Source organism: Onychomys torridus, chromosome 15 (genome assembly GCF_903995425.1).
Source record: "Onychomys torridus chromosome 15, mOncTor1.1, whole genome shotgun sequence".
Lineage (NCBI taxonomy): Eukaryota > Metazoa > Chordata > Mammalia > Rodentia > Cricetidae > Onychomys > Onychomys torridus.
In genome coordinates, this window is record NC_050457.1 from 48,570,329 (window position 1) to 48,582,463 (window position 12,135).

Genomic DNA, 12,135 nt, shown 5'->3' on the forward strand with positions numbered 1-12,135 from the left:
GAATGTTTGAGGCTTTGTTGCCATGTGGTCTCTACTGTGGTTGCTTGGTGAATGTGGTCTGAAAGCAAGTGTAGACGGTGTAAGTGAGTGGGGGCAAGCCTGTATCGCAGTCTGAGAAAAGGTGGGAGACTACTGGATGACCCCGAATCTTAACTATTATCCTTTTTTTCTGTCTCTGAATCTTCTGTTCCCAACTTACTTCATTTTCATGTCTTGAGAAACAAGAATTCTTCAGGAAGCCTTCTGTATTAGCAACATGAGGCTGCTATGATTTAAGTACCACAGACTGGTTAGCTCAGACAGCCTTGTTGTCTCTAAGAACAAGGTTTCAAAGTCATTTTCTTCTGAGAGCCATGATGAACATTTTTACATTTAGTTTGGTAGATATACAATTTGACACTTCTGAAGAAAACCTGTAAGTATTTAAAGACTTAAATTTGATTAAACATTTACATTTGATGAAAAAAGGTAATTTTTACTTGATAGTATTCTGTCGAAGAGTTGGTATTAAATTAAGTTGTTGCAGACTTGAAGAATTTGGATTTTGCCAGTTCATTTACTGTTTCTTCAGCAAATACAAGTCAAATGTATTGTTTGAGTCTGTTGTTCACTTATAGTACTAGGAAGTGAACCAAGTGTGTCACATACACTCAGTGGTTGCATACCTCTGTACTATATCCCCAACCTTTTCTTTACTTTTTATTTTTCATTTTTTTCAGATAGTGACAGGTCTTTCAAAGATGTCTACCTCGGCTATGAACTCTCTTTGTACTTGTGATCCAGCTGCCTCAGCCTCCTGAGCAGCTGGGATTTCAGGCCAGCTCAGATGAACCAACGATGTCTGAATGAAGTAGAGAGATGTTCTGTTATTAGATAGGATCCCTTAGGAATAAGACATGAAAATTAAAACCTGGCATTGTGCCTTGTGTTTTATTTCAGTGTACTATTCATCAGTAGAGAGTGGTAGGAGTTAAATATTTTTTATAAGAAATAAATTCCATGTAAAAAAGAAGGCATCCTTTTTCCCTCTCCTCCTTCCCTCCCTTCCCCTCCTCTCTCCTCCTATTCTTTCCCCATGGCTTTCCTTTCTTTCTCTCTTCCCTACTCTCCTCACTCTCCTCCTTTTTCTTTATTTTTCCTTTATTTGAGATAGGATCTTACTAGGCCATTATGCAGGTTAGGGTGAGATAATAGGCCTGTGCTACCATGTCTGGCTGACAGCATTCTTTTTTAATGGATGTTGGCAAAAACAACTATTCTACATAGAGAGCAGAACTATGCCCATGACTGTATAAACTATCTAGAACACAAGACTATACATTCATTCCCTTATTGTATATGATAAAAGTGGATGGTATACTGGAAGTACTTTAATATGGAGAGGCTTCACAAAATCTGGAGAGAGAGCAGAAAAAAAATTGACTAGGGATTTAAAGAATTGCTAGAATGTGATAGCTAACAAGATTCTAATCAAATACCAGGACGTTTAGTGGGTAAGGCCTCCTAAACAAGCTAATATTTCAAATATCTCCCAAACCTTAAAAATTAACTATTGAATAAACCTTAACTTTATACCAGATAGCAAATGTGAAAAGTTAACTATTTCAGTCCCTGCTTTTGTTTAATGGGGCTAAATAATTTCAAGGGAAAACATACTATTTCACATGTATGGTTAGATTATATAGTTAATGTTTAAAGTAAATAAATTTGAGCTAACTACAAACTTTAAGGCAACTTTGAAATGGAAAGATATAATGTAATAGCATCCAGGGTGACCTTTGGAAAACACGTGTGTGATCTGGGCATAGTAGCAAAGATGCTTGTAATTCCTGATAAATCAGGAAAGTGACTCCAAGGCCAGCCTGAGCTATGTAACAAATTCAAGTCCAGAATGAGCTTATATAGAGAAACTTTGTCTCAAAATTATTCAAAAATAAGAAAAATAAATCAAAAATCTAAAAATAAAGATTAAATGTAATCTTACATGTATTTAGAACAAACATGTTTCAAAATGAATTGCTAGTAGGATATCTGGGAGGTCTTGGCTGTTGTTTCTCCAGCCTGATCACATGCTAATCAGGCCTTTATTGTCCTTTTCTCTGTAGTCATGCTGTTCTTTCTGGGATACAGCTCATTTGCTTCTGTCTGGAGACCTTGGTACTCACTGTTCTTGTCCCTCTTAGAATATTCTTGCTCCTCCTTTGAGTTGACCGACTTACTCATTTTGTTTTGTTTCACTTTAAGTGATCAGTTCATCCGAAAGACTCCTAAACTGAATTGTCTCATTCAGAACACCCTGCACTTTATAGCATTTCTGTATCTTTTTTTGTTTAATTGTCTGTTTTCTTCAGTAAGCTAGGTGCCTTACAGGAGTACTGTCTGTTGGTATCAATTATTCACAGTATGAATACATTAGGTTTTCATGGTTTCTGGTAAATTACTCTCCAAATTGATCACTTTTTACTGTATATGATGGTGCTTTATGATGGTGGTTTTTGTATGAGCTTATTCCCCCCCCCCCCCCCCCCCCCCCCGAGACAGGGTTTCTCTGTAGCTTTGGAGCCTGTCCTGGACTCACTCTGTAGACCAGGCTGGTCTTCAACTCACAGAGATCCACCTGCCTCTGCCTCCTGAGTGCTGGGATTACAGGCGTGTGCCACCACCGCTCAGCTTGAGCTTATCTTATTACATGATATAAGTGTTTTATAATTTTATAAGAAAATTCATTTGGAATTATAATTTTATGGAAGCTTGAAAATCCTTTTACATATTTATAGGCTAATTTTATTCTGTATTTTTATTTTTTATGTTTGCTAACAAGAAAGCTTCACATATTAAGATGACTCTGTCATATAAAATTTTTCACAATTTTCTTAGTATATCAGATAATTTCTCTGCTTCTTATTGCCTATCACATAAAGCCCTTCTCTAATACTGTAAAAGTTCTTTTAAAATCCCCTTTGTTCTCTCTTTATTACAGGCCTGTGGCATTCAGAGTTTTTTGTTTTGTTTTATTTTGTTTTCTTTTGCATAGAATAGTGGTTCCAACATTTTATTTCATAAATATTATAGGATATTTTGATAACTAGGACATACTAATTCCAAAGACTCTGTTCCTAACCTACACCTGCCTCTATGTGTGTGTGGTTACTTGTTAGTGTGTGTTTGTCATATGTGTGCACATTTGGAGGCCCAAGGTCAATATTGCACACCTTTTGTTGGTTGATGTCCACTTTTACTTTTTGAGATACGGTCTCCCCCTGAACCTGAAGCTAGACTGGCAGGCCATTGAGTTTCAGGGATCCCTTCTGTCTCCACCTTCCCAGTGCTGGGGTTATAAGAGAGTATCACTATCCTTGACTTTTTACATATGTTCTGGGGATATGAACTGAAATCCTCATGCTTGCGTAGCATTACTTTACCCACTGAGCCATTTCCTCTTTTCTTTTATGCCTTAATACTCATGAACATACTTATCACCATATATTAGTCAGTGAAATTGACTGGCAATCCCTTGTTGCATTGGTTACTTTTCTCATCGCTGTGATAAAATAACAGAGAACCAACTTACAGAAAGCCGAGACTATTTGGTCTAACAATCTGAAGGGACAGTCAGTCCATCATGGCAAGGAAGGTGTGTGATAGAAGTGTCAGACTGCAGGGTGTCCAGTCAGGAGGCAGAGCAAGAAATGTTGCTGCATAGCTTACTTTCTCCTGTTTATTCAGTCTAGCTTAAGCAGCGTCTTCCCATCTCATTTAACCGAGTGTAGAAAATCCTTCACAGACATGCTCATAGATCTGTCTCCAAGGTCATTCTAGATCTTGTCAAGTTGGCAATCAATGTAAGCCAAAACAAGTCTACCCATTGTCAATGTGATATCCAAACAGATCACTTTTAAGCTAGAACCTTCCACTCTTTGTCCCCATGGGCTTGTGGTCATCTCATAATGCAAAATACATTAAGTCTAACTTCAAAAGTCTCCATAGTCTTTAACAGTTCCAACATTGTTCAAAAGTGTAAGCTCAGAGTCTTTTCTGAGATATGAGCAATCTCTTAAGTGTGAGTCCCTGTACAATCAAAAAGAAGTACATACATTTGATAGCACAGACTAAACATTCCTATCCCAAAAGAAAGAATGGGGCATAGTAAGGAAAGTTTATACCAAAGCAAGACCAATGCTACAGGAAAATACTAAATCTTGTAATTCTGGGTCAGACAGCTGGGGCTCATGATGGAATTATCTGGGCTCTGAAGAGCTTGCATAGCTCCTCTCCTCCAGCTCTGCCACTTGGAACACACTTAGTCTCTCTCTTGGACTGGTCTGGTATATGACAGTACTTTCCTTTGTAGACTTCCCATGGTCCTAGCATCTCCAACATCCTTGAGTTTCCGTTTCAACTTAGGCTTCACCTTCCCAGTTTCATACAAGTAGCCCCAGAGAACCTTCTTACAGGGAGTCTGGCCCTGCCCCATACTGCCTGCTGTCTTCTGGAACCCGTGCACATGCCTCTGTGAGCCTTTTACTCTTTCATCCTTCATGCCAAGTTCTACTGCCAGGCCAAGATGAAGCCCCTCCCCTTTGGATCATTGCTGCTGTGGTTTCTGTCTGCTTAGAGCATTTTTCTGAATAGGAAACCCATTAGTGGCATTCTTAGTTCAGGGTCTTTCTTTTCAAATGATTTTGTATTTTCACAGAATCTCCAGTGTAACAGTTCTTGTCCTCAGAACTTCTTCCTAATCCCTCTAACTTTATAGTTTATATACTTTCTTCACCAAACCCAATCCATATCTTTTTGATCTCTCACCATAGAACTGAGTGAAAACAGTGAGCAATAGTCATGGCACAACTTGAATGCTCTGCTCTCTTGAAATTGCCTCCACCAAAGAAATTAGTCCACATGGAGTCCCAGCTGCTGTTATTACACGCAGAAGATCAAACTATCCAGAATCCCAGCATAAATGGGGGAGGGGCTATGAAGTCCCACCCATAGCCGAGGAGCTGTTTTGGTAATTCATCACTACAGGGATAAGGAGAGGGGTTTTCTTCAAGGACATGACCCCTGAGAGGCTACCAATGATAGGGTTCCCTGAGAGAACATCCCCCATGGATGTTCCTACTTCCCTGTACATTCAGGGAGCACTAAGTAGACTCAGTGGACTTAAGAAAAAAAGCTCATGAAGTTGTGAGGAAGAAGTGGTGGAAAGCATAAGGAAGGAATTAAAATGAATGAGGGATGGATTTGACCAAACCCATTAGATATATGTGTGAAACGCTCAAGCAATAAAGAAGAAAGGAAGTTACATATGAAATCAAAGTCTTACCTAAGTTTACATATGTTGTGTTTACAATACATAAATTAATTAAAGTAGTCCATTACCTTTAATTCAGTGTTGTTCAACTTCTCAGGACTTGGGCAGAATACAGCCAAATTCTTTGCCAGAATGAAGTAAGCTTGGCCTCTGTCCCAGATCCTTATAGTGCCCTTGATCCCCTCTGTAACTTCATGAGTCAGTCCTCCACATCTGTATTTTTCTCCATATTCTTGTCTTCTGAACTCCCAGAATGGTCCATTAAGCTTTGCTTGTAGCAGTTGTAGGGCCTCTCTAGGCCACAGTTTCAAAGAGCCATGTGGTCAGGTTATCACAATAATGATCCCACATCTACCAGATTTCTACATTAGTTATCGTCAGGATAAAATACCTGTGGAAAGCAGTTTAAGGAAGAGAGGATTTATTTTGGCCTACAGTTTTATTTGAGGGTATAGTGCCTCACGGCAGGAAGACTTGGGACAGTTGTTGACATTGTGTCTACATCAGCGAGCAAAGTGCTTCCATTCAGTCAGCTTTCTCCTTTAAACGCACACTACAACCCCAGCCCATGGAATTTTTTTTATACCTCAGTTAACACAATGCAGAAAATCCCTCACAGATGTGCCCTAGATTTTATTTTACGGTGATTCTTGATGCTGGGGAGTTGGCAGTCAATATGCACTGTCACACATCTTCTCATCTTACCTGATAGTCTTTTAGCCAGCACACTGCCAACACGTAGTGTGGTCTCAGTAAACCAGGAACCAGCCAGTAAGTTGTGAGTTATTGGGAAGCAGTGAATGCTCTGTGAAGCATTAAGTCTCTTCTGCTTTCTATAGTAACTGATGTTAATTGATAGTGAGATCATTGATTTTGATCAGCAATGTGGAATAATTTAACCCTGTTCTCTTAGAAACATAAAACTTGACAGATCCTCTGTGAATTCTATTATCACTTAAAATGTCTGATTTATAGAACTCTAAATATTTTTATTTTCTCATTGTTTTTATAGGAGGTTCGTAAAGTAAATGAAAGCATTAAGTATAACCACCCATTGAGAAAATGTGTTGATACAATACTTAAAAAGGTAATCATATTGTAATATTTCCTCTATTTCTTGTGAATATATCTTATAGTCTACTGTAAATTAATATTTCACATGAGAAAAGTATGATAAAAAGCGTATGATTGAAGTTTTCCAGATGGATTCTCATATACATCTTTACCATAAACGCAGAATAAATTATAGGTAGAAATTTTCTTATGCTGTTGTAAATTTGGTGGTTATTATTGACAGCATTTTCCCTTGAAATATGAAGATAGCCATAATGTTGAGTAACTTGCAATTATTGCATGGTGTGGTGCCTGAGGTACATCTTTACTGTACCATCGTGTGTTATCATTAAAGGCTCTCTCCTGTAGGAAAGTAAGGGGAGGTCTCAATAATTCTTGCAATCAGCTTCTCACATGTAATTTTATGATATGTGTTATGAAATAAATTACATGGATATTTAATAAATATGCCATATTGCTATGATTTTGATGGAGCTGTACTGAATTGCAAGTGTATTTCTATGCTTCTAAAATAATTATATGAACAATTCCACAATTACCTTTTTATACCCAAGTTACCACTGAATTTTTTTCTTTTGTATTCTAAATCTGTTCTACTGGTTGTTATTAGCTACTGTTCCTTTAGTTAAACTTATAGTCATACATTTTCTAACCATTTCTCATATTTGCTGTTTTTGAGACCTATTTAGGAAGGTTAATGAACTTGCACAACTCCATATAGGTAATAACTAACTGGCAGTATGGCAGATAGTCCTAATTATATATTTCTTTCTGCATGCTGTGGCTTTCAGAACTTTTGCATGTTAAGTTTTTCATGATTCTTCTTTATTATTTAGGAAAATAATTGAAGTTTCATCAGGTGCCTATTATTAGAATAATCCTCTCAAATAGTTGTTACTTCATGTAGGTAAGCTCCCTTGCCTTTCCCAGTCTCCAGCTAGAATATCTAAGCATAAAGATAAATATTAGTAGAAATAAGAAGAAACTTAACATACTTTTGAAATGTTTTTTTTTTGCAAATGTTAGCTAGTGAAAAATCTACCAATTAGAGATGTCAATAAAAGAAAATATTTTCAAGAAAATTAAGTTTTTCAAGAATGAAAGATTTTTAATGAAAATAAAATTGCATTAAAGATTTATTAGATTTTTACTAAAGATTTATTAAATTTCATAAAATGTTTTTCTTTTAGTGCCCTACAGATTATCAGGAAAAGATGGGTAGAAATATGGATGATTATGAAGATTTTGATGAAAAGCGTAATACCTACCCAAGTGAAAAAAGCTTGGTAAAATTGCATAAACAGGTAACCTTAATTATTAATTGTAGCTATTTTATACACAATTAGAGGGTATGAATTAGATGTATAATTACTGCTCAGATAAAAAGACTGTGTGTGTTGACTCAGCAGTTAAACTGTTTGCAACTGAAGTCTGAGGAGCTGAGCTTAATCTCCAGCACCCACGTAATACGCCAGGCATAGTGGTGTGCACCTGTTTCCAGTGCTCAGGGGCTGAGCTAAGCAGACCACTGGCCACACAGGTTAGCTTAATCTGCGAGAGCCAGGTTCAGTGAGAGACCGTGTGCCAAAATCTAAGGTGGAAATAGTTGGGGAAGACACCTGATATTACCTTCTGCCTTCCACATGCCCACAATCGTACATTCGAGCATCCCCATCTCCAAACATGTATGCGGGCAAATGAAGTATATATCCAAAACTATTGATCTTGTTCTTATCATTGTTGAAATGTTTGTGTTTCTGGACAAGGATACTCTTGGCAATTGGTTATAAGAATTATACCTGTTCTATTATGAGGAAGTATTTTGTCGTTTCAGAACATTAACATCCTTGGCCACATTTAGAAAATGCCATTAGTAATACTTTATTAATACAAAGACAAACTCCCATTCTCTAGCAGAAAGTTCAGTCATACTGACAGGCTTATCCCTCTTCTGTTTTTAAGGTTATTTATTCAGTTCAAAGACACCGTCGAACTCAAGTGCAATGGCAGATTCTTTTGGAACAGGCATTCTATCTAGAAGATGTAGCAAAAAATGAAACTAGTGCAACTCATCAATTTGTTCACACCTTTCAATCACCTGAGCCAGAAAATCGATTTATCCAATATTTTTATAATCCTACAGTTGGTATGTAGTTTGACATAAATTCCAAAGTTGATGATTTTTCTACAAGAAAAATGTATGTTTCATCAATATAATACCAACTTTTATTGGTATATTGATTTGCTCCATAGGCTAATATTAGATATCTGATAAACTTACCCCAAAATAATTGTTTTATTTCTAATTCTCCTTTTCCCAGAAGTCATTGGTTGCTTGAAGTTCTTTGTCTAGGGGTGGGACCCCATGACATTTCCCTCTTCTAAATTAACATGCCCATTGATATTACCATTGTTCCAGTCTTGTTGATATGGCCATTTATAGGAAAGATTGTTTCACTATGGACTTCCTGGTATTATGGTTTTTACAATCTTTCTGCTTCCTCTTCCATGATGTTCCTGAGCTATAGATGTAGGAGCTATGATATTAAAGAAAAAAAAAGATTTACAGATAAAATATTTGATTACAAAATAGGTTATAATATCCATTCTCACTAACAATGAATCTCACTATAAATGTGTATCATGGCTTGGACTATTGATAGTATAAATAATTAGCTATACTTTAAAAACTAAGCATTCTGAATATTAACAGAAATTTCTACAAATTCACCAACAGTATTTAAAATATTGTCTCCATAATATTTGGTAGCTTTTCTCTCAACACAATAATTATTTTAAGTTTTTTTGAAGTTTCTTAATATATTTATGTCTATGATTTTAAATCTGTATACACATACAAAATATAATTATAAACCAATTTGCATATATGATCAACATGCTTAGAGCCCAAAAATAAATAAATGAATAAATACTAAAAAGAAACAGAAAAGGGTAATAGCTGTGGTCAGTGGCGAGGTGTGTGTGTGTGTGGGGGGGGGGGGGATTTGAAGCATAGCTTATAACTGGAGAATAATATAGAGCTGGAAATTACCGAAACCGTAGAGAGCTCTGGAGCAGTATTCACGGATAATAGAGAGGAGATGGAATAGTGAACAGTGAACAGAATGGCCTTGCATTAGGAGGTGAGACAGACAGACATATAGCTTTAGTGTAAGTGAGAAAGTGTAGTAAAAATGGTGGTAAGTCACCTGACTGCTTACACGCTCTTAGGAATTACTGACAATAAATACAGAGGAGAGTTTTCAAGAAAGTACAAAATAGTCACGGGGAAATGGAGAATTATAGTAAGCTGTCCAGCTGTGCTGAGGGCCTGTGTGCAGGGGGCATTAATTTAAAGTGAGAATAGTCAGTAAAGACGGGCCTTTCATCTACAGTGTACATGTATACAGACTCAGAGGAACCAAGGAGTTGGTCAGACAGGGTGCTTTAACCAAGCATATATGGTGAAGCAAGAGAGGGTAAAGGAATTTAGACTGGGGAGTATTTATCCTCAAGGACTGTGGAATCTGAGCTGGGAAAGGAAGGAAGATATTCAAATTGTTCAGTAACAATAAAGAGGTAAAAGAATAAGTGTTGTGTTTGTCCTGATAGTCAGTACGATTGGATGCAGATGAAGGTACTGCTTGGGATGAGGATGGTGGGATTGGGCGACATAGAAAGATTGCTGTTGTTAGCAATAAAAGGTTTAGGAAAGACCACTGGAGTGAGTAACCAGGTCAAAGAGGGGTATTAGAAGATGAGCTCGTTGGAGGAGATGAAGACAATGAAGAAAGAGTTGTCTAGGTAGATGTTTAAATAATCAGGAATTACACTGAGGGTACAGTGGAAAAGACAGTGAGCCTGGACCTTAGCTTTTCAATAAATGAAGTGAAAATATAGCCTTGTTGCAAGCTGTAACTCAGTGGTAGATATGTTTAGGGTACACTAACCCCGGGTTCAGTCTTCAATGGAATAGATAGAAATCTTTTTCAATTGATTGAACTTTCTTTGAACCTTTATTTTTTACTGAAATTCAGACAATGAAACCAGAACTTCACAAACTATTTTCATATAATAAAGTTCTTCATGTGTTAATTAATTTGCTTTCTTTCTCTACATACATTTTTCCTTAGTCTTTCAGACCTGTATCCATACATGAGGCCTTTTGTTTCCTAGGAATTTCTAAAAATACAGCTTCTCAAGTGTAACTCTAAAATAATTAGAAAATTAACATTAATAATTTACTATTACTTACATACCTTATGCATATTTTGCTTAATTATGACATTGATATTCTTTAAAAATCTAAAGCCCACACACTGTATTCGGTTATCATATTTCTTGAGTCTTAAATAAAATGTGGAACAGTTCTGTGTGTTTTAGCCTCTGTGTATTTTATAACATTGATGTTTATGGACAGCATAGGCTAGTTCTTTATTGATTGTTCCCAAGTTGGAGTTTACCATGTCCTCATGATTAGATACAGTTTATGTATCGTTTGCAGGAATACCACAAAGGTGATGTCATGCTCTCCTCAGTTACATCAGAGCAGATCAGTTTGTACACTGCTGTTGGTTATTTGTTGCTGCCTTTCTCTGTGTTGTGTGATTGGCTGTTAGTTCCAAAGATTATAAATACTCTATTACTGATTTTGTTCTCCTGAATGTGTTTTTCTTGTATTTTCCAGAATGGTATTGGGAATGCCTGTTGCGGCCATGGTTTCACAGGATCCTTGCTGTGGTTCTGTCCATCTTCTCTGTGATCGTTGTCTGGTCAGAGTGCACCTTCTTCAGCACGACTCCTGTCTTATCTCTCTTTGCCGTCTTCATACAGCTGGCAGAAAAAACATACAACTATATTTACATTGAGGTCAGTTTTTTCATATTGGTCATGAATATATATCAGTTCACGCAGAAGCAGCTTTAACTGTTGTATCTTTCCCTGTATATTTCTTCTAGTAAGAATGAAAGCAGTGGAGTTTCCCAAAGTGCTGTTATTCAGACTTCCAAAACTGATGTTCATCAATTTACCCAGACTGTAAATACTAGGAGCTGTAAAGATCAATGAAGAAGTGTAGGATAGTGGAAAAGCATTTTATGAGGTCACTTTGATTCTCTTCTGTCAATGAAACTATGTAATTTACTGTCTTCCTGTAGAGTTGTCAAGAGAATAGGTAAACAGTTTCCTTTAAGGCTCAGAGTCAAAATTTGGATTTAAGAGGTTGAGCTGGTTGAAATGTAGATTTATTTCCAAAATTTCATCTTAGCTACTAAAAAAAGAAACTATTGTTGTATTTATATTTATATTTTAGAACATCGGTAAATATAGCTGTGGCAAATGATAATTCTTGTGGCAGTAAATAAAGTAATAAAGTCTTAAATCAAGTTTTAACTCTTTTTCCAGATTGCTTGCTTCCTTTCCATCTTCTTCTTAAGTATCTGTGTTTACTCTACTGTGTTCAGAATTCGAGTATTTAATTACTACTACTTGGCTTCACATCATCAGACTGATGCTTACAGTCTTCTTTTCAGTGGCATGTAAGTAGAATTGAGCTTAGAAAAAAAGTTTCCATTTTAAATGCTAATTATAGCTCTCTTATTTCTTGTTTATGGATGTTACATGAACATACATTTCTGTAAGCTAATTGATTTCTTTTTTAAACTATCAGATGAGTATTTGTGATCACCAGCTAAATTTTGATTGAAGTTTATGGCTAAAATACAAATGCTATGTTAGGGAAAAAGAGACAG

General features: G+C 36.5%; 1 protein-coding gene across 1 annotated transcript in view; it reads left to right on the top strand.

Moving 5' to 3' along the window:
• The window catches only part of Lmbrd2 (LMBR1 domain containing 2), a 46,640-nt gene that overhangs the window by 18,383 nt on the left and 16,122 nt on the right, over nucleotides 1–12,135 (top strand). The window contains exons 7-11 of the mRNA XM_036207198.1: nucleotides 6,324–6,398; nucleotides 7,576–7,689; nucleotides 8,348–8,531; nucleotides 11,073–11,254; nucleotides 11,789–11,922. Of these exons, the coding sequence (XP_036063091.1) occupies nucleotides 6,324–6,398; nucleotides 7,576–7,689; nucleotides 8,348–8,531; nucleotides 11,073–11,254; nucleotides 11,789–11,922 (689 nt within the window). The remainder of the gene's footprint in view (nucleotides 1–6,323; nucleotides 6,399–7,575; nucleotides 7,690–8,347; nucleotides 8,532–11,072; nucleotides 11,255–11,788; nucleotides 11,923–12,135) is intronic.